Source organism: Pezoporus wallicus, unplaced genomic scaffold (assembly GCF_028554395.1).
Source record: "Pezoporus wallicus isolate ANWC-B61680 ecotype Strahan unplaced genomic scaffold, APGP_CSIRO_Pwel_v1 contig_8673, whole genome shotgun sequence".
Taxonomy (NCBI): Eukaryota; Metazoa; Chordata; class Aves; order Psittaciformes; family Psittacidae; genus Pezoporus; species Pezoporus wallicus.
This window is the reverse complement of record NW_026637196.1, coordinates 95,347-123,222: the sequence shown is the minus strand read 5'-3', so window position 1 is coordinate 123,222 and position 27,876 is coordinate 95,347. Positions and strand designations below refer to the sequence as shown.

Below are 27,876 nucleotides of genomic sequence, written 5' to 3'. Positions count from 1 at the left end.
AAACTAAGATTCTTAAAAGGTTTTATGTGTCCTTATAGAATACCAGTGGATGTTTTAATACATTAGACCTTAATCCTGCAAACTAGGCTTTTAAAGCCTGAGTTTGTGGATAGCTGTTCTCAGTGGAAGAGGAGAGGGTAGCATTGTCCTAGACTGCATGTTCAGAAAGGCTTTCTCCTGTTACGTTTGTAGCTGTGCACTAGCAGATACTTGCTGGTGTCTGAGAGCAGCTGTAACAATCTGCCTGAGCTACTTTTCCCATGAGTGTGACCTGAGCAGGAGCAGTTGCTTTCAGCTGTTGAAGGAAGCATCTGAGAGGGCAACAGCTTGAGCCAGACCTCATCTTCAGTGCTCGGGTGCTTGGTAGACAGCTCTTAATTGCAGAGCAACTGTTATGATTGGGGGTGGGGGGTGAATGATGGTCTGCCACCTGATCCTTTCCTTCAAAACACCAAATCCAGCATCTTGTTGCATGTTTGGCTTCATTCATGTGCATGTGTGCATTTTAAATGTCTTTGGGAAATGTGGCCTGACATGTTATTTTTCTTTTGGCCGGTCATGAGGGTTCTTTTGGTTTGTGTTTTTGAGTTCAGATTAAAACCAGATTATTCTGGCTACAGAATGACACAGAAGTAATCGGACAAATGAGAGGGGGGGTGAGAGAAAAACCTTCAGGATGAGCTTGAGTGATGAGTCAGAAGTCTGTGTGCAGTTAGGAGTTGCATCATACAAATACAGTGTGATATCTGTTTGGTAAAACCAAGTTGTTTTGTTTTAATATTTAGTAGGTCAGATCTGTTATTTCTTACACGTATCATCCTGATCTTCATTGTCATGGGAAATGGGACAGACACATTGTAGCTTATCGTGTTTATATGCTGGTTATGTCTTGATGATTCATTGGAATTGCTTCTCTGTTTCAGGACCTGTAACTAAGTGGACCCTATTGGCCTCTGAACCACAAAGCATAAGAGTGAAAAGAAGTGAGAGAAACACGTGAAGAAAAAGGAAGTGAGGCACTTTCCTCTGGACTGCTTTCCTGCCCTTTATTACTAAAACTGAATGGAAAAGAGAGACTTCTGTGCCTTTCCTCCCCCCACCTCAGGGATGGGTGGATTGTAAATACAGTGTGTGCAGCTGGGAGAATAGACTGAACCATGAATCTTCAGGCTCAGCAAAAGTCTTCAAGCAAAAGGACTGGGAAACGAATTGCCTATTTTAATGAGCAGGAAATAGCTGTGTCATCAAAAGAACCTCAGCAGCCGCTGAAGGAAGGTCAGTACTATGGCCATGGAGGGAATATACCGGTCTCTCAAACTATGGAGATTCCTCATGCAGGAGGATTAACAAGTGCCCCCAACAATGTTGCTTTGATGAACTCCGTTTACAGTCAAGATAGGGGAGAATCAATGATGATGCCCCAGGCAGTAACAGCTGTTAAATGGCAGAATTCCCTAATGGGAAATCGGTTGCCGGAGAGGGGTGACAGCCACTGGCAATCTCCTCCTTCGATGTGGAACCATGGTATGGTTTTTGGAGGCAACCCAAAAGGACCCCACTCCAATGCTGGTGCCCCAGGCTTCTATGGCCATGCAGAAGCCCTTAAAAGAAATCAAGAGAAAGGCGTGTTTGTGTCACAGCTGGACTTGTATGGAGATGCCGTCCAGCAGATGATGTCCCAGAAGGCTCAGCTGGAACAGCAAGCCCTAGTTAGGCAGCAAGCTCAAATGAATTCTTTTCATCAGATGCAGAAACAGCAGCAGCAGAATCAGAGTCTGCCGTTACAGCCTTTCCAACTTGCGTTTGGTCACCAAGGCCAAAAGCAAGGTCTTCCTGAATTGTTACACGTCTTTCAAGAAGCCCCAGCTTCTTCCAGTCCAGCATTTACTGCTCAGCAAAAACAGCAAGCTCTTCCCCAACTACAACTGTTTGAAAATTTTTATCCTCAACAGCAGCAGCAACAGGCTTCCGCACAAGCCTTCAGCCTGCAGCAGACTGCTTCCATAGCACAGCCTCATGTGGCAGCTGCAGCACCTCAGCATCACATGATGGCACACCAGTTTCAGCAAACAGAGAGGAACCAGGAGCTATTCAAGGCTCTAACAGAGCAGAACCAACAGACTGTGCTACCTCAGACCCAGATTCCCTTTCCAAGAAGGTCACGGCGACTCTCCAAAGAAGGTGTCCTGTTGACCTCTGCAGGAGAAGTGTTGGCTTCCAAGCAGTCAGAAGAACAACCTAGCAATTTATTTCTGCATCACTGGCAAACACATCAGCAAGAGGTCCCATTACAGCAGCCACCTGAATCACTGGCCCACAACAAAAGCAACTATTTGCACCCCAAGAGACTGGATCTGGGGCAGAAGGATGTCCTGGTCAATAGTGAGCTGTGCCAGATGGAAACAGACAGGCAAACCACAGCCCAGAATGGTAGAGATGGAGAGAAACAGGCAGCAGCAGCTGAAGAAAATACTCAGAGAACTAATGATTTTCAGGGTGTCAGAGGTGGTGTCATCCAGAGTACGCGACGGCGACGGCGTGTTTCTCAAGAAGCCAATTTGCTAACTTTGGCTCAAAAAGCTGTTGAGCTGGCTTCTCTTCAGAATGTAAAGGTAAGGTGTGCGTTCTTACTAATATAGTATGGTTTAGAGTACAAAATAGAGATGAAATAAAAGCAATTTAGGTGTGTAGGCAGGATAGGGTAGTATCTTGATGCAGGAAGTGTTGTGGTGCAGCAAGGGCAGCTCTGGAGTGCTGGTATGTAAGTTCAACTACTGTAATTCGTAGATGCGGGACAACAGAGATCTAGTGCAGTGAAACCACCTAAGGGCAGTTTTATTTCACTAATACTGAATGTGATTCTAGCCCAGAGCTTCAGAAATGAATGTTTTCAGCTTAGGCCTCAAGCTGATCAGGATTTGAGAGTAAAAGTTTTTGGAGTATGTGCAGTTCACTTGGTGTCTTTTTACCAATTAACATTCTCTTCCTTTTATGTTAAAAGACTGCTGTTTACCTGCCAGTTTTACAGTTTTAACAGTTGAAGTGGTTCTAAACTGTGCTATTTAAAAATTACATAGTGCAATTTGTGTTCAATATTTTGCAAATACTAAAAGCCTGAAGAAGCCGCACTTGGATGAAGTTGTACCAGGAGTGATAAAGGTCTGTCTATGGTATCTTATTTGAGAATGACCTGCAGCGAATAATATAGATTGGTAACCTGAGGACAAAGGCTGCCTGTAGACCTTCTGTAGGGCTAGGTGGAGAAGAAGCTTAGTGCTGGCTGGTAAGTTAATTCACTACTCTTATACTTTTGGTGTCCCATCAGTCTGAACTGTACAGTATGTATTCCATGTGGCAAATGACAAAGTTCAAAATTAATTAGACTGATAATTAGGAGGAGAGAAGTGGTGGATTTTTTGACTTGGGTGGAGGGGTTTTGATGTTTTCTTTTTATGTTGTGGTTTTTCTTTTATCTTTTATTGAGTGTCTCCTAGGAGGAGAAAGATACACTTTTCTTTGGGAGCATTGTTGCCAGAGGCTGATGAAGTATGGGTGTTAGACCATGAGCATGCTTTTTACCTATAGTTTTTTCACTTGAGTTGCTGCCCAGTCAGTCAACAAAGGGAAAGGAATTTTATTCCCTCTCTTGTTCTTGTCATCATTTTTTTCCTAGTCCATTTGTGGCCATTTTTTCCAATCCCTTCTTTAGAGGGACGTGATTTTTGAGTGAAAAAACTGACCTACGAAACAATGAGGCAAATATCCATAGCCTAGTCCATCTCTTGCACAAGTGACTGTTGATGCTGTCTTCAATCCTTTTTTCTCTAACTCCCGTTGAGCAAGCAGATTTGATAGAAAACTAGTAGTAGTTAGCAGCATGAGCAATTTACTCATACTCTCCTGGGCACTCCAGGAAGGCCTGTAATTCACATTGCAGTCTGATTGCCCACAGAATGGCAAGAAACTAAATAGAGCATCTAGGAAAAGGCCCCGAGAGGTGAAGCAAGAAATTGGCCTTTGGAAGGCATGTCTGCTTGCAGCTTGATTCATAATGTAAAGACCAAACAGAAAAGTGTTTTGACAGATGCTCTTTTGTTCTTTGCAGTTACGCAAGCAGCTTGTTTGCTTCCGTGATGGCACTAGCAGAAGAGCTCTTTATGTTTCAGTCTCTTCAGGCTTTCAGGAAGATGTTTTGAGAGATGATAAAATTCTTACCTGAGGTCTAATGGATTTTACATGCTTGAGGGGTGGCTGACATGTAAGGGAGAAAAAGAAAACGTTTACTGGAGGAGAGTGGTCTGCTTCTCTTTATCAGTGTCTTTCTGTTACAAACAACCTAGAAGCCACCTCTAGCATAGGTTTTGTGAAGAACATGTAAGGCAGCCATAGGGTTAAATTATTAATGACAGACAATGCATTCATAATTTGAACCAGTTGTTTGAATGTTCCAGTGTCGGTGTGTGTACTTTATGCAAAAACAGTCTTTTGGACAGCACTATATGTCTACATGTAGTGTCACAACTGATGCTTTGCACCTGAGCTGCCCATTGTACTGTGCCTGCCTTTTTCAGGTGGTGCAAACTTACTGCTGCTTATGTCTCTGCAGCAGATTTCCAGCTCTTGGTTTTATGGCTTCATTTCACACAAAATGTTATATGTATAAACATGGTGTAGTTTTTCTCTGATAATGCAGAAAACTCTTCTCAGATCTAAAATGGTGTTCAAAGGGTGTCTGGATTTAAATACTTTATGGAAGGGAGAAAGAGGGTTTTTTGGCCTCTTTCCCCTGGCACAGGGCAGGGCATCAGCTGCCACACACATAAAGGGAGGGGTAGAGTGGGGGAGGAGGAGGAATATCCAGTTCTGGACTCACCTTCATTCATGGGCACCCTTCTGTTTGACTGCAGAGAGAAGCTGCTTTTACTGTTAGCAAGGTGATGCAGAATGCTGTCAGAAGGTGCTGTGTGGGCAAGTGTTTTGAAAAGGCTGGTGTGGTTTCTTGTCTGATCACAGCAGTGGCCTTGGAGCACTTCTTCTAGCTGTCCCATTTGGGTTTTGTCTGTGAATTCTAAATTTGTTTAGAAACCACTTGAGGGATAAACAGGATCCATGCCAGAATGACTGATGAGTTTCTGTGGATGTCTTGGAGGACTCCAGATCACTAGTTCATCCCTTATGCAAGAGTCTAAATAGAAGTGCAACAAGTTGCCTTGGTTTCTGCAAGAGAGATGCTGAGCTAGCTGAAAATCCCCGGCAGTTCTACAAGGGATTGTCCTATCCTTTGTTTGGTGACTTCTTTCTGCTTACCTCTGAGTGTAATCAAACAGTTGAAAAACTATTTAGGGATCTGAAACAAATAGCTTAATTCCAATATCGGTCATGTCCCCTCTTAGTAAAATTAGGTATGTGCCATCTTTCATGAACAAAAAAAGCTCTAGCGTGGACCACAGCGTCTTTAAGGATGTCTCAACTATTTAGATTAAGTTCCCAGTGGTGCCTTCTCTCTTATCTCTGCTACTGTTTAGCTCTCCTCCTTCTCTTGAAGGGATCATCTTTCCCATCATTAAGGAAGAGAGTCCTTTGCTGGTTGCCTCCCAGTCTTGGAAATTGAAAGGAGCATGATTAACTGATCATAGAGCCAGAGAAATCTTTTGTGTGACTTGCTGCCAGAATTTCCCGCTTGTAGTCAGGAAATTAGTTCATGTTTCTTGACCTGCGCACAGGAAGTATCTGAAGTTTGCAGATCAGTCAGACTTGGTGCTTGTTCACACATTCATATTGCCATTACTTGTTTGATTGCTGTTATTCTCTCAGACACCCAGAAAGTATGTTGGAATGCTTGCACTAGAAACAGCTACACTAGGCAATGGTCTAAAGAATGTGCTATGAATGCACTGGTCTAACCAGTGGTGCAAAACACTGTGGAACTCACTGCTAGGAGACCTCAGACCTCAGCATAAATTTCCCTGATGAATGGAGGCCTACATACAGCAGCATGAAGCTGTATGTGAGCTGCTTCTTCACATATGGGCAGGACTTGTGAAAGTATGTATCTGATTCCAGCCTGTTTGTATGTTTAAAAAGGCATCCATAGTCTCTCTTTCCAAGAGTGGTGGAGGGAGGCTCCAACAATTTACAAGAGCCCCTTACTGTCTAGAGTAGCGGTGTCCCTAGTAACATACCCGTCAGCATGATGAATGCCTTCCAAATTCAGAATCGGTAGTCTCATGGGAACGTACAGGTGTGTGTATCAGCAGCCTGGAGTGAAGGGAGGTTCTCAGGGCTCATTAATTCCTTCTGCAATGCAGTCTGGGGCAGATGATGCCAGTTGTGACTTTTCAGTTGCATGTTTCATTGTGTGGCGTGGGGCAGATATCTCCAATCTTTGTGAAGAAGCAGTCAGACTTATAAACTGCAGTGTCACTTATGGGATAAGCCTTTCTGTGTACTCTTAGTCTTACTTTATGGAAGGAGGCAGTCTTAAATCTTCTTGATATGATTGATTTTATTTGCTCAAGCTTGGCACCTAGTTTTTTTGAAGGCTTAGTGCTTCAGAGTGGACTCTTTGATCTTAAAAGCAACAGAAAATACCAGGACTCTTACTTGGAGAGCAGCCAGAGCACTAACTCCAGGCTCTGACTGACACATCTTGTGACAACACAGTTGTGCTTCCCTCAATATAAATATACTATCAAAGTCAGACTTTAGTCTAGTGTCCTAGCTATTATGGGTTGACTCTTCCTGGGCCAGTTGGAGCATGTTCTCTCATCAGTGAAGTCAGCTTTCATGATCTGTGACCACAATGAAATGACTGGGGGTGGTGGTGGTGGTGTCTGAATACTTGACAGAACCTCCTTATGCTAGCTTTTAAATCAAGATTAATGTTCTTAGTGGCACACAATAGATTCTTTTTTGAGATCTTCAGTAAATCTCTGCAAAACTTTGTAAGTTCAGGTAAGAGACCTCTTTGTCATACCTGAGAGATAATGTGCCTTGGTTTCCACCTATGAAACTTAGCTGTTCAGGTAGAGAGAGATGCCTTAGTAGATGGTGGCTTTGGTAAGTTTGCATAAGTAATTCTATCCAAAGGCTTTCCAAACAGAGCTCTAAGTTGGAGAGAAGCTCTGAAACATCAAAAGGAGCATCTTCTATGGCTTGTAGATTGCACTTCTTCAGAGGTTAAGAAGGCTGAAGACAACAGGTCGTTTGGAAAGTTGTACTTTAACATGTAGCTTTTAAGTGAGCTGGCAACTGCTTTTGAATGAAGAATGAACATGTAGATAGTCATTTGAAGGACTAGAAATCAGTGATCTAACAGTGCATGAAGCCATTTGGTGTTACAGTAACTGTGTGTTTATTCAGTAACTAATCCTTCATTCTCGTCTCCTTGGAGCTCAGTTTTCTGAGGTTTCCATGAGTGTAAAAGAAAGCAGAAGCATGGAAGCTGTAATACCAGTGCATAAAGTGCTGGCTTGCAGGTATGCCTTGTTGATTCTGCTGAGGAAAAGTCCTTCAGGCTCACGCAAACAAACCTCAAAGGCTTCAGTTTTAATAATGAAAGTTGCTTCTGTGATGTAAATGAGAAAAAAAAATGCAGCAAAAACTTAGCTCCATTTTTTGTATGAGAGATTTAATTAAGATTATCATGGTTCAGTCTTTCCTGGAACAGAGGTCCAATATTTGAAATTAATAACCTGCAGCTTTTGATCATTACTAAAACTGAAGAAACTTTGCTGGAAGTTATTTGGCAGGGCACAAGTTCATCTGGAAAATAAAATGTCAAACCACAGGTAGTGAAGTGAGACTGAAGGGTGATGTATACAAGTATTCTAGCAGTTGAGACTTCAAGCAATCCTCAAGTATTCTTTTTCCTCAAATAATTCTTTTCTAAATCATTTCAGCTTGCAGGTTGCATTGAGAAACTTGATATACACTGAAAGTGAGATACTCTCTGATCTATTATGTAGGTACTGCAGAACTTTTAAGGAATCTGTTTTTCTTCTCAGGAAGCAGATACTTCAGAAGAAAAGAGTGTGCTGATAGCAGCTCCAGGACCTACAGCTGCAAAAAGTGTGGTGGAATTTGCCAGTTCTTCACCAGCTCCCAAAAGAGCCCGAGAGGATAACAGCCTCGTGCCTCTTATCATTCCCGTGTCTGTGCCAGTCAGAAAAATTGACTTGCAGAACCTTGGAAAAGAGAAGTCTGAGGATGGAAAGCTTCAGAGAGGCCAAACAAATGATCGAGCTCCTTGTGAACGCAAGCCTTCTGTGATAGTCACTCGGAGGCGATCTAATCGTAATACTAACATGGAAACCTCAAATCAGGTATGGATAGAGTAAGAAACCAAGGATGACCCAGATCTGTAGATTTAACGATGTAGTTTTTATCCCTAAGCCTTTCTGTTAAAGTTGTTTGATCTCAAGGCTTGAACTTGGAATGGATATAGTCTGGGGACTGTGGATTTTTGCCATTGTAATATTGCCATATATTTGGACATCACCAGCTTTTCATGGCCTACCTACAGCTAATGCTAGTACAGCCTAGCCATGCACCACTATTAAACAATGATAAAGCCAGATGGTGAATAACACTAGAATAAATTGGCTGAATAAAGACTGCTTTCTCCTTACATACAGAGATGATAATAAGCTGTGAGTAGTGCACTTATCTCTGTATCTGAATAAAATCCAAAATGAAGATTTCTTATCACCATTTTGTGTTTAGCCTGTGTCTGTACTGGTGATCTACTATACTTTTGTGTCCTCTTTTAAAGCTACCATGAGGTCACTAGGTTGGACAAGATATGTAGGTAGTTTTTGTAAAATACAACTTTATAAGCACTCGGAGCTAGTATTGCTACCTAATACTCCTGTGTCCATTCCATTCCCCATCATCTTCCTCCCTCTTTCCTTTTGTGCTAACTGTTGAGACACCCTCCAACTGTCCTAGCCAGACTTTGAGTTGCCATGAAAGAAAGTTGTCATCTCACTGCAGTTTTGCAAAAGACCTGAGGTTTCAAAATGAAACTAAGAAAGTAATTTTTTTCTAATAGCATGAAGATGCTGTTCCAAAGGATGAAGCAGAGGGCTTTGCCCGGAAACCAAAGCAGAGGCCACGACCTGAGCCACTCTTCATTCCACCAAAAGCTGGCACCTTCATTGCACCACCTGTTTATTCTAACATTACTCCGTATCAGAGCCACTTACGGTCACCTGTCCGTCTGGCAGATCATCCTTCTGATAGGAACTTCGAGCTACCTCCTTACACTCCCCCACCAATTCTTAGTCCAGTCAGAGAAGGATCTGGGCTGTATTTTAATGCTATCCTCTCTTCAAGTGGTCATTCTGTTCCACCTCCGATGACTCCTAAAAGTGCTCACAGAACTCTGCTTAGATCAAGTAAGTTCCACTTTATCCTTCCTTTCTTGGCTATTTTGTGATTAGGAACTATGGAGTAATAGGAGGAAGATCATGACTTTAAGAAGTGTGGTTATGTGGAACTGTGTCTTCTTCATGATGGTTGGGGGAGCTAGGATGGAGGAAATGCAGTGTTGCTTTCATCGGGGCATACCTTAAACTGCATTCACAAGTGATCTGCAACACCCCCTATTGACGTTCTTAGGAATGGAAAAGACAGTTCCTCTGTAGTAAGATTCTCCCTGGCTTGAACTGAGGGGACTGTTAAGATGTAGATGGTGACTGGAAGGTAAGTTCTTGGTCATCTTAAAGCCCTTTAGCATATGGGTACCTTTTTTGAGAGATGGATAGCTCTGATTAGATTTACAAGCTGTGTGAAAAGGGCATCTCAGGTACGAAGATGAGCTGTCTGAGCAGTTTTTCTTTTCCTTGCAGACAGTTCAGAAGTTACTCCTCCTGTTCTTACGGTAGTGGGGGAAGCCACGCCGGTCAGCATTGAACCGTAAGTTCCCAGTAGATTCTTAGCCTGGTAGTAAATGCGCTTCCTTTCTTCTTCCTGAACCTTCAAGCTGCTCCCTGTACAGCTGATGGGTGTTTTAGAAACACTGAAGCTATTCATATTGGTGACTGAAAATTGCCTTTATTTAAAAATTACTCGACATGATAAATAACGTTTGTTTGGGCAAATTCACCTCATAATTTTGATGATGTTAACTGCTTTCTGTTACTGCTCTGGGGTGAAATTATTGGTTAGCTAAACATTAATCTGTCCTGTTTTGTTGCTTAAAACAGGTTTAGAGTGAGGAGATAATGATTCTTTAGAGGGAGGCCAAAACTTAGTATGGAAAAATGTAGTTAGCTCTCGTGGATTGTTCAGATTGCAGGTTATCCTTGTGGTGGGTATTAGCTGCAGTGCAACTGTGAACATGACTTTGCTCCATGCTGGGGTAGCTCAGTCTTGAAAGCACTACAGCCAGTTGCATACAGTGTCTGTGGCCTGAGCTAATAAGCCTCATTAGTCTTTTTAGCTGGCTGTGTGCTGGGAAAGTTCAGGCATATGTGGACTCAACAGCATAGGGAACACAGTTTGAGGATATTGAAGCTGGAGTTACAAGCTTAGACGTGGTGCCAGTCTGGCTAAACCTGAGCAGAGTAGCAAAAAAGCAGAATAGCATAGCCCTTGCAAACCACCTGGAAGTATTACCAGCTGAAGTTCAGTGCTACAAAACTACAGCAAGGTAGTTCCGATTCATTATTACATTTAGGTTAATGAGCTCTTGTGAAGTCTAAATGTGGAGATGCATGGCATGGAAACACCCATATAGCATAAAAACATCCACATGGCTCTGCATTGCTGACTCTGCAGTCAGGAATCTCTGCTCTAACTGCACCATATCCTGTAACATTTGTGATATTTAACTCAAAGTCTCCCCAAATAAATACCAGGCTGCTTTTACTTCCAAAATGGCTTATGTTTTAACTGGAGCATTTGCTGTCTGCTTTTTTTTTCCCCTCATCCTTCTTGCATTCTGCCTTCCTGTTTGAAGCTGAGTTTTGGCTACAGGCTCTCCTGAGCAGATGTTATAACTGAATGAACCCAGGTTGTTCTTGTCACCTATGCAGATCCCTTCCAGACTGAGCCCATTCATGGAGACAAGCACTTTTGGGGTTGTCTAAATCTGTTTTGAAAATGGCTTAATTAATCTTCTTGTTGGTGGTTCATTTCACGCTAATCCAGGGGAACCTCCTCTTGAACAGATTTTTTTGGTGCGTTCCTCTCCTGACCCCCACCTTAATGTTTGACCTGTCTCTGGTGCAGTTGTCATTCCTACTGTGTCTTGTTTAAATTGCTGAAGTTAATGACATAAAGTTAGCTGCAGTTTTAGTCTTGTGTGACATTTTTCAGATTTCAGAAATTTCAAACCATAGTAATTTAGTGACACAAACTGGTTTCCTGTTGCCAAAAGGGTGTTATGTACAAAGAGTTGTCTTGCTGTCACCAGTTTTACTGAGCAGATGCTTATGCACATAGATAGCCTTAACTTTTAACCAAGATACATTAACAAACTGCTGTCATTCCTTGTTGTCAAAGTAATCAGTTTGCTGCTCTAAAGCTAGCTTGTGCAGCACTGTTGCAGCCAGTTATGTGGACGTACCTTCTATAAAGGAAGTACGGCCAGAAGCTTTTCTTTAAACATTTAATTTGATCTGTAGTGGTGACTCCATTGACTATAGCTTGTGATTACCTGATATTGTGTTAATTGCTTATACTTTGCAAGACCTTTTGCTAATGCTTTTCGAAAGGTCATTGCATTGCAGAGATTTGCAATAGGAAATGGGATAATGAAGCTTAGTTTTTCTCTTTGTGAAATAGTACAACAGGCAGCTGATGTTGCAGATCCTTGTGTCCTGCTGATTTTTTAGTTCAGTTGCTTCAAAGTCTTGAAGTCACCCCTCAGCCAGCCTTAAGTATAGCTGTGGTGTCTCAGCTCTGAATTGCCTTCCCAATTCACAGCCTCAATTCTGGATGCTACCACACTCAGCTGTAAACCAGGGCATCCCAGGAACACTGTTGGTGCTTACAGGCAAGAGCTTTTGCTATACTGAAATCTAGGCTTCATTAGTGAAGGGATCATGGAATAACGTAACTTGAATGGACTTCTGGAGGTCATCTGGTTTAAGCCCCTCCTTGGAGCAGGCCAAATTAGATCAGGTTACTCAGGTGAACTCTTCAGTAGGAATCTGGTTTTATTTAGGCATTGCAGGTACAAGGGCAAATTCTTGGGCTTTTCTATCTTAGGAATGCCATATTCTAATATTAAAAGTAGCTTCTGATAGCCTTTTGATGTAGCTCACTTCTTTCACTCCAACAGTTGCCTCTCTCCCTCTCTCAGGTGAGGCCAGAGGAGTCCTGTGTCTTAGGACACAATCTCCCAAATTTCCCAATGCAGTAACAGGCTTTTTATCTGTTCCCAGCTGACATCAGTGTGTCAGTTTGCAGCAGTCATCCCTTCTAGGGTGGATCAAAATCCATAACCTTTTCCCTGCCCTGTGAAACTGCAGGCCAAAACAATAAGGGAGACTAATCACAGTAAGCAGAAGACTCCACATTAACCTCCTGTGTCACCTGCTGGAAGGAAGTTAGCATCAGCCTGCGCATCCAGCAGATTCTGCTTGTGCAAGTGGGAATCCCAACCCGTCCATGCCAGGCTGCTGCAGAACATGTGGATGAAGTCAGAACAAGTGTGTAGGGGAGTTATCTAATGTATCTCTTCATTTATGTTCACATGCATTGTAAGCCATTCCCCTCAAGTGTGAGGGAGTAGATCTGGATCTGCTACAGATGCAAAAGAAATAGTTTGTAAAATATCTTTTTATGTGTGTTAGAAGTCAGCCATTTGTTTTGAATGCAGGCTTTTCCTACTTACAAGATCTCATGATGCAGATGCTTACAGGCAATTACCAAAGTGATGTGTTAAGCAGAAAAAAGAGAATGAAGGTTTTCCCTTATTCCCCTTCCACAACAGAAAATGATACCCTCTTCCTTCCTTTTGGTACCAAAGTCTTTTAGTGATATTTCAGAACAGCAGAGGATCAGAAGAGGCTGGCATTTCTCAGCTGGTTTTGTTACTATTCCTTATTGTGCTAGATCATGCTTTTTCTCTGGTAATTGTGTTTTCCCTCATGCTGAGGGAGAACCAAGCCAAGACTTTCCAATGAAGCAACTCCAGGGTTTAATCATCTTGTGGGTGCTGCCTGACTACTCTCTCAAAAAAAGAGCTTATTTATCTGTCCTTTACTATTTCAGGTGCTACCAGTATAGTGCTAGTTGACTGAGTCCTGAAAGAGGAACGCTTTTGCACATTAAGCATAGATATCTTATTTTAGAATATGAGATTTTCATTATATTCTGAGTGGTCTGAGCAGCAGCTGTTCTCCAATATCTTGGTTTTCTAGCATCTTTTGTTTTCTGAAGGGTCTTTTTACTATCTTAGCTTGGACTCTTGCTTCTGGACCTCTGAATTGCATGCATAGTTGCTATATTACTGCTATATTACGCTATATTACTTAGAAAGTTGTCGTTGGACTTACTTCACTCTGAGTTTGTGTAGCTACTGCTGTCTCAGTGTATTTTGCCACAGAGTAAGAGATGTAGAGTAATGACAAATGATATCCGTGCTCTCACTGCTTGCTGCACTATTGGTATAGACCTCTAGACCTCCAAGTCTGGTAGAGCAGTCTTAATGGTGGTTTTTACCTATCTCTGTGCACAAAATCATGTTTGCTAGTAAAGAGTAGAATCTCTGTGGATGCTCTCTTAAAGCATGTGGATTGCATGTTGTGAAAAATCTGTGTGCTAATTCAGACCCTAGAAGTATGAGATTGCTGCTAAAAGAATGGGGTTTAGTTTTGATACAGAATGAGCAATACCGCTTTCATTGGTTTATATTTTCTGTTTCCATTATTAGAAATAGTTTCTAGAAGATATTAGCTTGTGTCAAGATCCTGAAGGACAAAAGTTTGAGATTGATCCTGCTTTGAATGGCAAGTTGGACCAGATAGTCTCCAGAAGTCCTTTTCAACATAAATAGTGCTATAATTCTGTAGTTATGGCTGGCAAAACATTAATACTAAAACAGGCTTCTCTTAGGCATGAAGAGCAAACTTGCCATAAAAGAAGTCTGTGTGACAGCCTCTCAAAAAGTGATGATTATTGAAAGCTAGTAACTGTTCTTTGAGCAGTTATTAGGGGATCCCAATTTAAATACAATTTCAACCATTGTTGATAAGACAATGGGAACTGGTAATGGATGTAAAACCTCTCACCTTTTGAGTCATACTTATTAATGTAACCTGCAGCACCTGAAAGCTGTTCATGTTTTATGCAAGAGCCTGCTGTGTTTCAATTTCATAATTAGTGCTTCTAGCAGAGATGGAGACTTTCTGGATATTGTAAAGTGGGGCTGACTGTTACATCTTACCTCTTCTGCAGGCGAATAAATGTAGGAACTCGCTTTCAAGCAGAAATCCCATTGCTCCAAGACAGATCTCTGGCAGCAGCTGATGAACATAAAGCAGAGCTGGTGTGGCAGCCGTGGGGTGACCTGGAAACCAACAAAGTCACCCAAGAGAATGGTAAGAATGTGGAAGGCTGGTAAATCGGACTGGATTGTCACAGTAGCTGTAGGGGTAACCACATATCTACTGCAGGCATAATTAAAAGTCTCTTAAAGCTCCCAGTCGCAGACAAGTTTGAGTAGTCTTGAGCACAGTCTTAGGAGTAAAACTTACCAGGTTGCAGGTGTTGGTGGGGAGGTTAATAGGGTTGGGTTTTTAATTAAGATTAAGATAAAATTGGACCATTAATTAAGATAAATTTGATTTATCTTATTAATTAAGGTAAAACTGAACCATTTGTTACTAGTCAGGCAAAGAGCAGCCTTTTGCTCAGTGAAGCTTCGTTGTCTTTGTTAACATTTGAAAACCACATCCTCTCAACTTCTGTATTTTCAAGGGGTGTTCTAGATATAATAGCATTTTGGAAGAATCAAGTTGTAGGTGGAAGTCAGGATGAGGAAGCAGGAGTTGTGGCAACCTAGTAGCCAGACTTGGGCAGCTCTCTGCTGTTTGGTGCGCATAGGTTTTGGCGTGTATAAATCCTGAAGGGAAGAGGAAGTGAGCAGACTTAGAAGAGACCTTTCTGATGAGAGAGAAAAAAGGGTATGGGGAAAAGGAAGTTAAAATATAAGGGGAGATTCAGGAAGTCTCTGAGGTGAAGGGAGATGGGGAGGCATTGTAGGAGAGAGGAGATTTGCAAGAAACTCCATGTGTAAATAGTGCTGAATGCAGAGTAATGCCACATGACCTTGTGGTTCTGGCATCCAGATTTGACCTAGATAAATTTGCAAGGACATTCAACTTCTCCAATAGCTTTATTTTCTGTTATGTCTAGCCCTGCTTCAAAAGAGCTAATTAACTGTGCGAATCCTGTAGGAAACTCCATTTTAATCTTCTTATCTGAATTTGTTTGGTACCTCTGTGGAAACAGTGGAAAACCTGCTAGCTGCTGCCTGTTCAAGCATTTTTCCTGGGGCTGGAACCAACCAGGAGCTGACGTTGCATTTCTTACATGAAGCAAAGGGAAGCATTCTGGTGAGTCTTCCCAGCTTTTCACCCTGATGTGGTCAGAATGTTAATGAAGGCCAGGTAACCTGTCATTCCTGAGGGGAAATCCTTGCAAACTCCTTTCTGTGCACCTAATTCTCACTGTTTAGTGTCCCTTGGATGTCCTTAAAGTGGGTTCTGCCTGATGTATCATGCCATGTTCACTTACTGTCTCGCATGTTTCCAACTTCATCATGTTTGGCTTTTTAACAAATAGACTGACAGGGTGAGTGAGCCGAGACTGTTAAATGAATCTTAAATGTTGTCTTCTTAGAAGATGACCATGTTGGAAGGAAAAATAAGAGGCTGGGCTGAAACCGAGGCCATAATGCAGTGTCTTGCTCCCCTTACTTTTGGCAGGTCCATTTAACTTCCCTGCACTTGTAGGGAACAGCTGTGCTGCTGATTTTATATTGGTGTTGTAAGACATGATTCACCTTCATAATGCCTTTTGACACCCCTGGGCGGTAATATCAAAGAGCAGAGCATAGCATATGGCACAGGGTTGTCATCCTTTTATAGCTCTATGATTGATTTGACCTGGTATAAATCAGCCCTGTCATCAGCAATATCCCATGTTCTTGCCTGGCTGCTTGTTTTCTGCCCCTGTAGTGTGCCAGCACTGACACTTGTGAGACTGCATTGGTCTGTGTTGGAGAAGAAGACAAATAAAAAGTAATTTCTGTGTGTTCATGTTAGGTTTGTGCTAGTAAGGGCCCCAGAACCAGTCTACCATTGTGAATACTGTTGCTGGCATTAGGGAGGAGCAGGAGCTCACTGTTAGCTGGTTTAAACTGCTGATGGAAGCATGACTCCACTCCTTCCTTCCTGCTAACTTTGAAAGCACTTCTAGTTTAAATGCAAAGTAAAAAGCATGAGAGGTTTGGTTTTTTTTGTGTGTAATCTTTGTCACATGACTGCTGTGTTTTATTTTGAAGTATTGCTTAGTTAAGTGAGATAAGATCACAGTGACTTGAATGTGTCAGACGGACATCATTTAGGGCAGCAGTCTGGGATGCGGGTATGTAACTGAGGCCTTCGGTAAATGAGAAGAAACTGCTGCATGGTCTCTGTCTATGGAATTAACTCTCTCCCAGTACTGTGGTGGTTGCATTGGAAAGCATCAGTTCACAGAGATATGAATTGGAGCTGAGAGCTTACACTTGCCTGTGGTACCCAAAACTCAGTCTTGATAGTCAAGAATGTGATTTTTAAAGTTGTCCCAAATGTTGAACTGTCCCAAATGTTAAACTGTGCTATGGTTCCTTTCAGTGAGCTTACCAGAAAGGAGAGGATTAACAGTTGCCTGATCGTTGATTTAAATACTCCAGACCTTAAGTGAATTATTTTGTTTGTCTTTATCTTAGGGAGCTTTGACCAAACTGCTGTTGCAGAGGCCAGTACGATCACCTACCCACCCTTTGGCAGATTATCACTACACAGGTTTGTTAGCCAGAAAAACTCTGTGCTGCCTGTCTATCATAAAGCAATTTTTCTATCCTTTTATGCTCTTTTGGGGAACTCTTGAACGTTACAGTAAGATGAAAAGATCACTCTTCTCTCTGATAAACCAAATGATGGCTTGCTAATAGTTCTGCCTGTGCAAATTATGACACTTAAAACATAAGAAACACTGCATCTCTCAGAATATGTGCATGTGTGTGTTCTGATTTCCTTTATGGGAAAAAGGGAATGTGATCCCTTACACTAAGCCACAGAGAAAGATAGATAGTACGTACAGAAATGCTGTGGTAACCTCAGAACCACGGCCTTGTTGGCATAGGTTTCTAGAGTGCAGTTCAAAGGGGGTTTTATGGGAAGCGTTTTCAAGCTTGCTGAAGAAAGCTCAGCCAACTATTGATGCATGTCAGTGTTTCTGCAGAATTTAAATGCCATGAACTGCCTTTGTAATACTGCACCCAGTTAGAAAATAGTCAGGTGTTTGACACTGACTTCAGTTATCTAAGAGTGACCCCAGCCACCTGAAAGACCTGATATAAAGTGACATCTAGTAGATGTCTAATAGTTGACACTACAAAGCACAGAGGTTACATTTCTTCATTATCACACACCCTTACTGTAATGATTGGGAAAACTTATTTGAGTAATACCTGTATGGCAGGAGGAAATTCCAGAATGTGTTTATTATTAGAGGCAAGGGTGCTAGGATAGCAGGAATATTTGAGATACAATGCATCTTCAAGTACAGTGGATTGCTGCTGAAAGAGAACCTCTGGTCTCCTGTCCCATCATCTCCCTTGTATAGAACCTAATGACCAGGTCACCACGAAGTGTGTCTATTCACCCTGCTTTTTTTTGTTGCAAACTATCTTAGCTCATCTACTTGACACATTTTTGTGGTGATAAGTACTAGATCTAACACAGGGCAAGTGATGAGAGGAGGGCTGAAGCAGTAGAGGACCGGTTAACAGTAGTCTGCAGTGAAGCTGGATTAGGTGTGATGAGAGACTGCACCTTTGCATGTGTGTATTGGTCTTGAAGGCAAAGCATGTATAAGAGTAATCAACTGGAATGACTTCCATTACAACTGTTTCTTTCTACAGGATCAGACAAGTGGAAAGTTGCTGAAAAAAAACTTTTCAACAAAGGCATTGCAATCTACAAGAAAGACTTTTTCCTGGTCCAAAAGCTTGTAAGTTACTTTCCTGCCCTGTTTGTTGTTTTTTCTTTTTTTTTTAAATGACAGCAGTAATACATTCCTGATATATTTTTACATGTTTATTGAGCATTTAATGCAGGGAGTTCCTGAAACCTCAGTATTAAGCATGAAGTTCTGGATTGAAGATTACAGAGAAATATTACTATCCAGCACAGCACAAAATCTCACTAGAAAGCTAGAACAATAATGTTTGGTTTGCTGTTCTTATTTAGTTAATCCTTGTACTTCCTGCATTAGTTCCATTAGTTCACACTGCAGATACCACTTTTGCAGGGTGTATTTACAGAGCAGAGCACTGGTAATGTTCTGGTTCAGCTTAAATAGCTTGCTTATAAAACTAAATAGGAGCACATCTTTGCTACAGGTGAAAGGTACCAAAGAATGATATATGAATCATTTAGGATCTCTCTTTCTAGTTTACTATGACAATGATAGTAAAAATGATTGCCCCCATCTACTTTCATGAGGCATGACACTTCAGTGGGGGGCAAATCACTGCAAATCACAGCAGGAGCTGTATATAAAAGGCATTCAACTTGCAAAAGCCCAGAAGCTAAGAATGTATGCCAAAACTTCTAGAAAGATCACTGACAGAGGACTTGTAGACCATCACAGGTCTGTGCTGATCGTTGGCTACCACCATGTGTATGAAGTGCATGTGGCCAAAATGGGAAAGGGCTGCAAAGCTTCCTTGCCATTTTTGGTTTGGTATTCTCTGAAGCGCTGCTGGAAAATAAAGCTCCCCCGTAAAACTGAAAGGCTGCTCTCAAGCCTGACAGCTCAATTGGAACATTTCAGAGGTGAAGAGGTGCATTAAGTTTACAAAATGCCAGGTTCTGTCACCTTTACACTGACCATCTTTTCTTTGGAAAGTTGGTCCTGTAGTTGCCAGTGAATAACAGTGACAGTGGGGGACGGGCTGTGGGATGGATGGGGCATACAAATGAATATGACACAGAAAAGAAGGCTTGAATGGCTGTTGTGGTGGAATGGAGACTACTGAGGAAAGAAAAATACAGTGTATTTATTGGACCTTTAGTAATTATTTATGAGACTTCTTAAAATCATGTTATTGACTGGACTTTCATGTGTTTTAAACACCAGATAAAAACCAAAACGGTGGCCCAGTGTGTGGAATTCTACTACACATACAAGAAACAGGTGAAAATTGGTCGGAATGGGACCTTAATCTTTGGGGACATTGATGCTGCTAACGAGAAATCGATAAAAGATGAAGCTGAAGTAGACATCAAGGTAGTTTCCTTAATTTTTCTCATGTTTGGGTGGTGGTGTGAAGTCTGAATTTGTGTTGTCTCACTTGTTGGTAAAATCAAAAGCTAGAACAGTCTGGCCGGTGTGGAGGAGTCCAGACTCAAACCCGTGTCCTGTGTCACGTAAGGATGTTTACTTACAAACACTGAAATTAACAGTTCCTTTATCTTCTGGTGAAGAGTTCCCATAGGTTTGCACGTGTTCTTCCTCCCAGAAGGGACATCTATAGTGAAGAACAGGGGCATGTGGAGGAAGAAGAGGAGGAGGAAGAGGAGGCAGAGGAAGGGTTGGATAACAGAAAGAGCAGCACAGTTCCTCTCAAAGATGAGCAGACACTACAAGATGGTGTAACAGTAAGTGCTGCATTGTGCATGTTGTGCTTTCCATGCCACCTTCACTCTGCAACTGGTTTAGAAAACAGCAGGTGAACAGTTCCGCATGTAAAAAGTTTCCACCTCTGACTTCTCCCAGAGCAGGGGGCTGGGCTGAGGTAGCTTAGAGTACTCCTAGCAAACCAGACTGTGTGCTGTGGTGGGAGAACAGGGATGAGTGTGGGGGAGGGAACCAATATAATTCTTTGTGGTTGGTGCACATAGGACTATGATGAGAACTGTCCAGAAAATATGCTGAAGGCTTTCTCATTAAATAAAACCCTGGAATAAATGAAGCAGAGGAGCTCAGACATTGTTTTCCTTTTGATGGTGGGTTTAAGTTGCAGTTTGCATTAACTGTCCCCTTCTCTCCAAAGGCCAATGATGCCAATCTGAGGAGTCAGGAGGCCACTGTCACAGGAAGAGTTGGAAGGAAGCCAAGGGAGGCAACAGTGAAGCCTCGAAAGCCTATTGGTGCTCCAGTGCAGAGGAGGAGGCGGAAACAGAAGATAAAATCAGATGCTACCAGTAAAACTCAGAGCACAGAAAATGCATTTCCATGTAAAAAATGTGGCAGGTAAGAGAAACTTCATCATAGCAATACAGCAATAGTAACAGAACTGCAGTGGTGCATCTCCTGTAGAAGCTTATTCTCAGATGAGCTTTCCTTCTGCCTGTTTAGGCCAGAGACACTGGCAATACTTTTAATGACCCGTTACCCCCCTAATACTCACAGATTAGGGTTTTTTACATATATTGATATTTAGATACCACTACTTGGGTAACTACCCCCTGCTGACTGTTTTTTACTCAGATGGAATAAGACACCACCTGCATTCCAACTGTGTGCACTATTTGGTGTTAAGCTGCGATTTCAAACAGCTCCTGTATTGCCCTTCTGTAATGCCATTTTTTTTGGAACAAGTAATTTCTATATATTTGCTAAATCACCTATTAAGAACATGGTGTAGACTTACTCATGAACAGTGGCATAGAAATGCAAGACACTACCATTGTTATGACAGCAGGTATTAGGCCCATGGGCACACAGTTCATCTGGTTAAACTTGCACCTATCTTTTGTGTCCGTAAAAGATACATTTGTCTTCCCTTACACGACAGTGCTAGTAGGGTTTGTAGGTTTGTTGCCAACAGACTCACAAGCTTCAAGAAAATTGAATTCCCTACATAAATTGCTTACTTTTAAAACAGTGGTCTTGTCATACCAGTGGTGAAACCTGTATTTAAAAAAGGCACCAAGCAAGGGGATGGCAAGAAAATGCAAATTCTGTCTAATTATGCCATCAGAGCTGTTGACAGATTCCTGCTCTGGCTGGGACTTAACTGGCCTTGACAAGGTGCCCTGTCTCTGTGCCCTCAGGGAGCGTGTGGCGTTGGAGAGGGGAGTGCTGTGAGAAGTCAGGCAGCTGGGATTTGGTCCTGGCCACTGATAAAGGAGAAGCAAGCAAGGATTCTTAATGGTGTCTTAACTTTTCTTGTGGCATTTGGTGCAAAACCCAAATAGTTAGTAGGAAAGATGGAGAGATAGATCGTAAGTATGAAGTCAGGAGGAAAAAGCTCAAGTGTTTCTGGCTGCGTGGACAAGGCTCAGGAGTGGCATTCGGCTGTTGTTCACCTCCATGTTTATTACTAGCACTGCCTCTCTAAACATTTAAGAGTTGAAGGAAAAAGTAAGAGGAAATAGACATATTAAGAAATGAAGTGAGCAATTTGAGGGTGCTCGGGATGTCCTGCTGGCATTCCACCCAGTGCTGGCACACACAGAATCAGAAGTGCTGTTTGCTGTAGATGTTCTGTGCCAGTGCCAACCTGAGTTCCTGTGCTGAAGCTCACAAACTTTTGGGGCTAGAGCAGCAGAAGCTCTTTTGGAGAATTAATGAAGGAGGCTGTAGGAGAGGCCAATGCTAATGTATGTGTGTGCTTCCTCAGGGTCTTCTACAAGGTGAAGAGCCGCAGTGCTCACATGAAAAGCCACGCAGAGCAGGAAAAGAAAGCAGCTGCACTGAAGCAGCAGGAGAAGGAGGCAGCAGCAGCAGTGGCAGCGGCGGCAGCAGCAGCAGCAGCCCACAGCCAGGCACAGCAGGAAGAGAGCAGCGAGAGTGGGAGCAGCAGCAGTGGAAGCAGCAGTGGGAGCTCGGATGAAGAAGGAGAAATATAGCAGCAGAGCAGAAATGGAGGGAGTAGCAAGGCTGGACCCAACCTCCCTCTTGGTGGCTTTACTTTTATTGCTTGCACTTTTCTTCCCTGAACTATCAGGTCTCAAGTTTTAGTGCTGCCATTTCCTCATGCCACATGTTCCACTTCACCTTGCCAGTACTGACCAAGCCGGAATGGTGGATGAAAAGATTTGTTTCAACTTGGAATTTTTTTTTCTTTTTTTTTTTTAAACAAATAAGATTTCTATTCTATTTATAATGATAACTGAGGTACATAATAGAACAATGTCACCTGCAGCGGAAGGAAGTTCTCTCAGGTCAGTCAGACCTTTCTTTTGTGCTTGTCAGGAATCATGCTAACAGGACTCTTGGATATAAAGGTTTCCAGACTGGAGCAAGAAAATGTTGCTCTGCTCTGAGCCAAGTGTGTCCAGTTACTGTGACACTGGTGATTTCTAGATGTTTCCTTTCTCAGCAAGTTCTCCTTCCTGTTACTTCCTGCCTTTCTTTCTGAGCATTTATTCAGGCAGCCAATAAGTTTTGTGGGAAGATGGTGTGCACTTCTGGCCTCTGATTCACAAAAGTGGGGTGAGCAAGACGGGCTTCTTCCTGTTGAGAGAGCAAGTTTTCTTTTTCAAAAGGAAGCCAGAGGTGGTTCGTTGTTCATGCCATTAAGAATGCAGCAATGGATGTAAAAATACCACGTGGGACTAGAATAGCCGCAGGCCTTGTGGGTTGTCTTGTCTTGGAAAACAAAATAGTCTGCCTTTGATTAACTTAATGGAAAGTAGTCTGGGCTTCACAAGTGCAATTTGAAATGTAAACTGCTGGGCTTGACTTTGCATAAATGGGAGCAAGTTTGTTTAGTGAAAATGAACCAAGACTTTCTTGTGTGCACCTGAGAAATGGGTGGAATGGACACTAATCTTTAGCAGTGATCCCTCTGTGAATGGCTTTTACCTCTCAACACATCCCTTTCTTTCTTGCAGGAGCCCTCTTGTATTCCCTGAAATTGCCATCATTAAGAGCTAGTGCGGTGGGGCCCTAGTTTCCCAAGTACTTGTGTCAGACAGTAGGTGCACGCAGGAGAAGCTTGTCACTTCCACACTGGTGGCTGGAGGGCCATGCCTGCTATGTTGTCCTGCTGTGGGCCTTGCTCTTTGCTGAAAGGCTGACTCTTCCTTTAGAGCTAACACATGCTCATGGCCCACAGATTCTAGCCACCAAAAGCCTGCTGGTAAGAGAGTTAAGAACTAGTAAAGTGGTCCAGATGACACTGATGTTAGATCTGGAGAGGATTGTTCTGTACATCTTTATAGCCCACATTTATCATTGTTTCATAAAGATGCAAAGGATCAGATAGCTTCCTTGTGCTTCACAGTCAGTCCTAGTTCCTACCCTGGCTGCTCAGCTCCCTCCCCCCAGCCAGTGCTTAGATGCAGCACTGATCCCTGGCTCCTGGGTGCTGGCACTGTGTCAGGTCGTGTGTGTGCTGCTCCAGTGGTCAAATGCCAAAGGAGCTGGTCACTGCTGCATTCCCAAGCAGGGATCCTAGGGGGGTTGCTGTACATGAACTACAGTGTGTTCCAGACTGGATAATCCTTCAAGCTGCTAGATAAATTCCAGGTTAACTAACTATGGAACGTGCCATCTGCCAATCTTTTCCTGCCCCCAGGTTTTATACAACTATGGTTGCTTCACTCTTAAGTCTGGGAGGCTGTGTATAGTATGCTTGCTTTGACATATATATGCCTTTGCATAGAATCCTTTTTCTTACTGACATAAACAGTTATTACTCTTACAAAATAAGTAGGAGTACCATTAAGGACTACAGTTTTTCCAGTGTTGACACATTTGTCTTTAAGTGTTCAATTTTCTGCCAAGGTTGTGTTTTTCTATTCCTAACAAAACTAGGTTTCCTTTCAGCATTTGGACAACTGTTCCATGTCCCTGCATGCAGGGGTCTTGTTGACTAACTAAGCTGTGGAAGCAGATGGCATGTCACGAACTGTTAAGATCATGCAAAAATGGCTACAAAACTCAAAGCTACTGGTCTTTTAAACAGAAGCTTGAACAAATCAGTCTTCCTGTTAAGAATTTCAATGTTGGTTGTTTTTCCTTTTGTAAATTGGAGAAAACTCTTGTCTACCATTATTAGAGAGAACGGTGTTTTTAGCACACTGCTTCAGGATGGACGGGAGGTGAAGCAGCTGGACCCTGTGGTCCACTTGCTGTACTGGGATTAACTCCAGTAAATCAATGATGCAATTAAACAAAGTTCCAAAGTATGTTTCTGGGAAGTTGCCGATCTTGAGAACTGCAAGGCAACAGTTCAGGAACAAGCAGGGCTTGTGAGGGTATCTAAGAAGGATTTAAGATAATGTAGATATTGTTATACTGTTGTCTTTGCCTGGAATGCCACTGTCACAGAAGTAGAGGGGTGTACAGTTACTTAACCGAGACTGGGAAGGCCTAAACACATAACAAAGAAATGGAGGTGGAACTGGCACACAGTGAGGAACATGGCAAAAAAATGAAGATTCCTTTTAGACTGGAGATTTGGCTAAACTTGAGAATTGAAATAAGGTTAAAGAAAACCTTATAAAGATGCTTTTGCAGTCCTTGCTAAAAGAGTGTAAAATCAAACCAGTATGTCATCCCTTAGAGGAAAACAGACACTCTTCATACTGGGACAAACCAAAGCTCAGTCTAGCTCCAGGTCTTGTTTCTGATAGCGATCAGGAGCAGATGCTTAGGAAAAGCAAGGACAGTATGGACTAGTGGGTATAGCTCCAGCTGGAAAATAGGATGCTGAACTAGAAGAATGTATGTGCCGCCTTTGGTTAAGACAAATCTGCAGAGAGGTTTGTGCTGAAATGTGCTGATCTGCCAGGCAGAAAATTGGGACATTTCTCTGCCTTTTTGCTCATCTGCTCTGTCATCTGTGTTTACTCCAGTATTTTTAGCATCTGGAAGCATGCCTGGGTGATAATGAGCAAACATTTAATCATGGCCCTCAGGAGTTTTCAAGCTTGAAGTAGTTTTAGATTTGGCATAGTAAATTATGGTGACAAACAGCTGATCAGATGAAACACAGTACTAAGGCTTAGGGAGCAAATTGGGGGATTGCTTTAAGTACCAGTTTAATCTTCTTTCAGATATGATGATGCTTGAATGCAAGCATTATTACAGTCTTCCAAAGACCAGATCTTTCAGTGATTCTCCCTATTTTAGGAAACAGACATGAGTAGTTTTTTCTCTCATCAAGGGTAAATCGTTGAGGTGCTCATAAGAACAAATCCGATTTTTCTTTAATTACACAACAGTGGTGTGTATATGACACACTGAATCCAGTACTGGTGGTTTTTCTCCCACCCTGCTGCAGTAGAAGTAGAAGAGATCAGGAAGATGTGAAGCAGGGAAGGTCTTGTCATTGGAAGCAAATCAGAAAAGGGCTCTTTCTGAGGGCAGCCTCTACTGGCTGGGGGTTAGCACCCACTGACCAAAAATCAGGTGAATGTTCCAAGTCAGTGGCATCAAATGGAAGTGTTTCTGAGCTTGTTTACATATTGCTGCTAGCCACCAGCAGGTCTCTTTTCTGTCATGGTAATAAGTAAAAATGATTCTCTGAGTGTCTTGTGTAAAAAAAAAAAAAAAAAAAAAAAAAACAAAAAACAAAACAAAATGCAAAGCCAAACCTGCTGCCCACTGGCTTATGGTAGGAGTTTGGAATTGATCCTACACCTGAATTGGATCCTGCCTGCTAGCAAAAGTTGGTAGAGAACTGTTTTAATCCACCAGCCCAACCCACCCCAATTGTTATGGACAAAGCATTTGAGCCAATTAGAATTTGTCATATCTGGAATTAATTCTGTTACTCTTCTTAGCAGGGATAAAAGCTTGAGTAGCCCTTTCCTGCAGCAGTGTTAACTGAAGGCTGCATGCTTCCAGTTAGAATTAAAAAGTACTATTTTCTATGTTCTGTTGATTTGTCCAGTTTAAACGCCTCTGCTTGTTACTTTCCATCATTTAAAGGCATATTTACTGATCCCCGTTTAGTGTAAGAATTTGCTGTTAAGTGTAGGAAAAAGGCAGTATATGCTCAGTCACCGAGTTTGAACGAGGCCTCTCTTCGCTTTAGTTGTCGTTCCTATGGGAACACATACAAGATTTACAGACTGCAGTTCTGTATGTGTGTACTAAAAGATTCGCCTTTTACAGTGTGAGATCAGGCTTCAGTGGTCACACACCGTGTAGTCAGGTGGCTGTATTCCAGAAACATGACCTGTTTGAGGCCTGATGCCACCATTGGGCACTGTGCAGTGACAGATCACGTTCTGCCCTGATCATGTACCTCCTGTCTGTGTTATCTGTGCTTTACAGATAAGATTCAATCTTTCAGGTTTATGATCTGCATTGGATAGCATCTCAGGTTTGTAAGTCTGTGGGTGTATAGAATGAGTAGGTGTATGCATGCACTTGTGTATCTGATATAGCTCTAGGTGTTTTGCAGTCTGGCTGCAAGAACAACTGTGTTTTAATTTATTTGACGTTTTCCCATTTATTGATACAGGTAATGTATCTGAGACAACTCAGTTCTGTAAGGTGAAGGCCTACAGCAGTTCAGGTGGCGGTGCAGGACTGTGGCATTTTGCTAGCTAGGACCAGGTAGGAATACAGCTGCCTAAAGGCAAGGCAAAGGTGGAAATTCTAAATCTTAAAGGTAACTCATCTGTTAATCCCATACTAGACATGTAATGTGAAGTAAAATTAGCTAAAAATACCCTCCAGTTTATCAAACTGAGGCTTTTGGTCATTTTTATCATTGCAACAAGCTTAGATTAAAATCGACATGCAAAAAAAGTGTTTCCTAAGCCACAGAGGGTGAGAATTCTCACTCTCAGCAATTACACAATTCTCTTCAGGCAGTGGACTAGAAAGTTCTGATACAAACACATCCTAGTTTAAAAGAAATGGGAGTAGTGAGGACTGCAGCCATGAAGTCATGTCTGCTTTCGTACATCGGCGCTTTCAGTCCTATGGTTACCTCTGCCAAAAACCTTATTGTAAACCACATTTCCCCACACACAAACTTTCTCCCTGTTTCATCCTCTGATGTGTGTCTGAGCAGTTACAAAGCTTTAAAGAGACGGAGGAGCAGTGTCTGCAGGTCGTGTCTGAGTTTTGTGCGGGTGAGTTTCTATGTAAATTCATCACTTGGGTTCAGCTGCTTTATTCGCCCTCATTCTCTCCTGTGTCAAATGTTAGGATGACACAAACTTTAAATCCCCAGCTGTCTTAAGGATTTTTCTTTCCAAGCCCAGGATTCCATTGACAGCTGAGCCTGAATAAACCCTTAACTTCTCCAGATTAGAAGACTACATATATTTTTATAGAAATGTAATTGTATATTTTAAAAACCAGTTTCCTGCAGCTTCTCCACGTGTATTTCCCCCTCCCCCCCTTGTAGTTCAGATTTGATATAAACTTTTTTGTGTTCATTCTTTTTATGTTCTGTTTTTAAATTTGTAGCCCAAGCTTTGGTGTACTGTACAGGAGCAGTCAGCCTTTGTAATTACTGTATAAATGCTTTATAATAAAGTATATTACTTTTATTTTAACAAGTAAGCAGACACTTCCTTTTGTGTGTTTGCTGCCTAGGGCACCTTTTAAAAGACTGTTACGTGTTTAAAATGTACATATATAAATATATTTACCTGTTGCTGTACAGTTGTGATAGACTGGACTGAATTTATTTTTTGTGTGCTTTTTTTATAAGATATTAATACACTAAAG

General features: G+C 42.1%; 1 protein-coding gene across 1 annotated transcript; it reads left to right on the top strand.

The window, feature by feature from the left end:
* Window positions 1–970: 970 nt before the first annotated feature.
* MIDEAS (mitotic deacetylase associated SANT domain protein) lies at window positions 971–24,336 on the top strand. The gene is made up of 12 exons (XM_057403897.1): window positions 971–2,612; window positions 8,007–8,324; window positions 9,053–9,398; window positions 9,852–9,918; window positions 14,410–14,552; window positions 15,466–15,569; window positions 16,949–17,024; window positions 18,146–18,234; window positions 19,366–19,515; window positions 19,713–19,886; window positions 20,282–20,481; window positions 21,854–24,336. The coding sequence occupies exons 1-12, from the start codon at window positions 1,158–1,160 to the stop codon at window positions 22,080–22,082; spliced, it is 3,351 nt and encodes a 1,116-aa protein (XP_057259880.1). The 5' UTR covers window positions 971–1,157; the 3' UTR covers window positions 22,083–24,336.
* The last annotated feature ends 3,540 nt before the right edge of the window (window positions 24,337–27,876 follow it).

Excerpts from the sequence above, each read along its gene's own strand:
- MIDEAS (XM_057403897.1), top strand. The coding sequence starts at position 1,158 with ATGAATCTTCAGGCTCAGCAAAAGTCTTCAAGCAAAAGGACTGGGAAA. Across the intron at positions 19,516-19,712 it reads AAGCTGAAGTAGACATCAAG|AGTTCCCATAGGTTTGCACG; the intron begins GTAGTTTCCTTA and ends CTTCTGGTGAAG. Across the intron at positions 19,887-20,281 it reads CACTACAAGATGGTGTAACA|GCCAATGATGCCAATCTGAG; the intron begins GTAAGTGCTGCA and ends TTCTCTCCAAAG.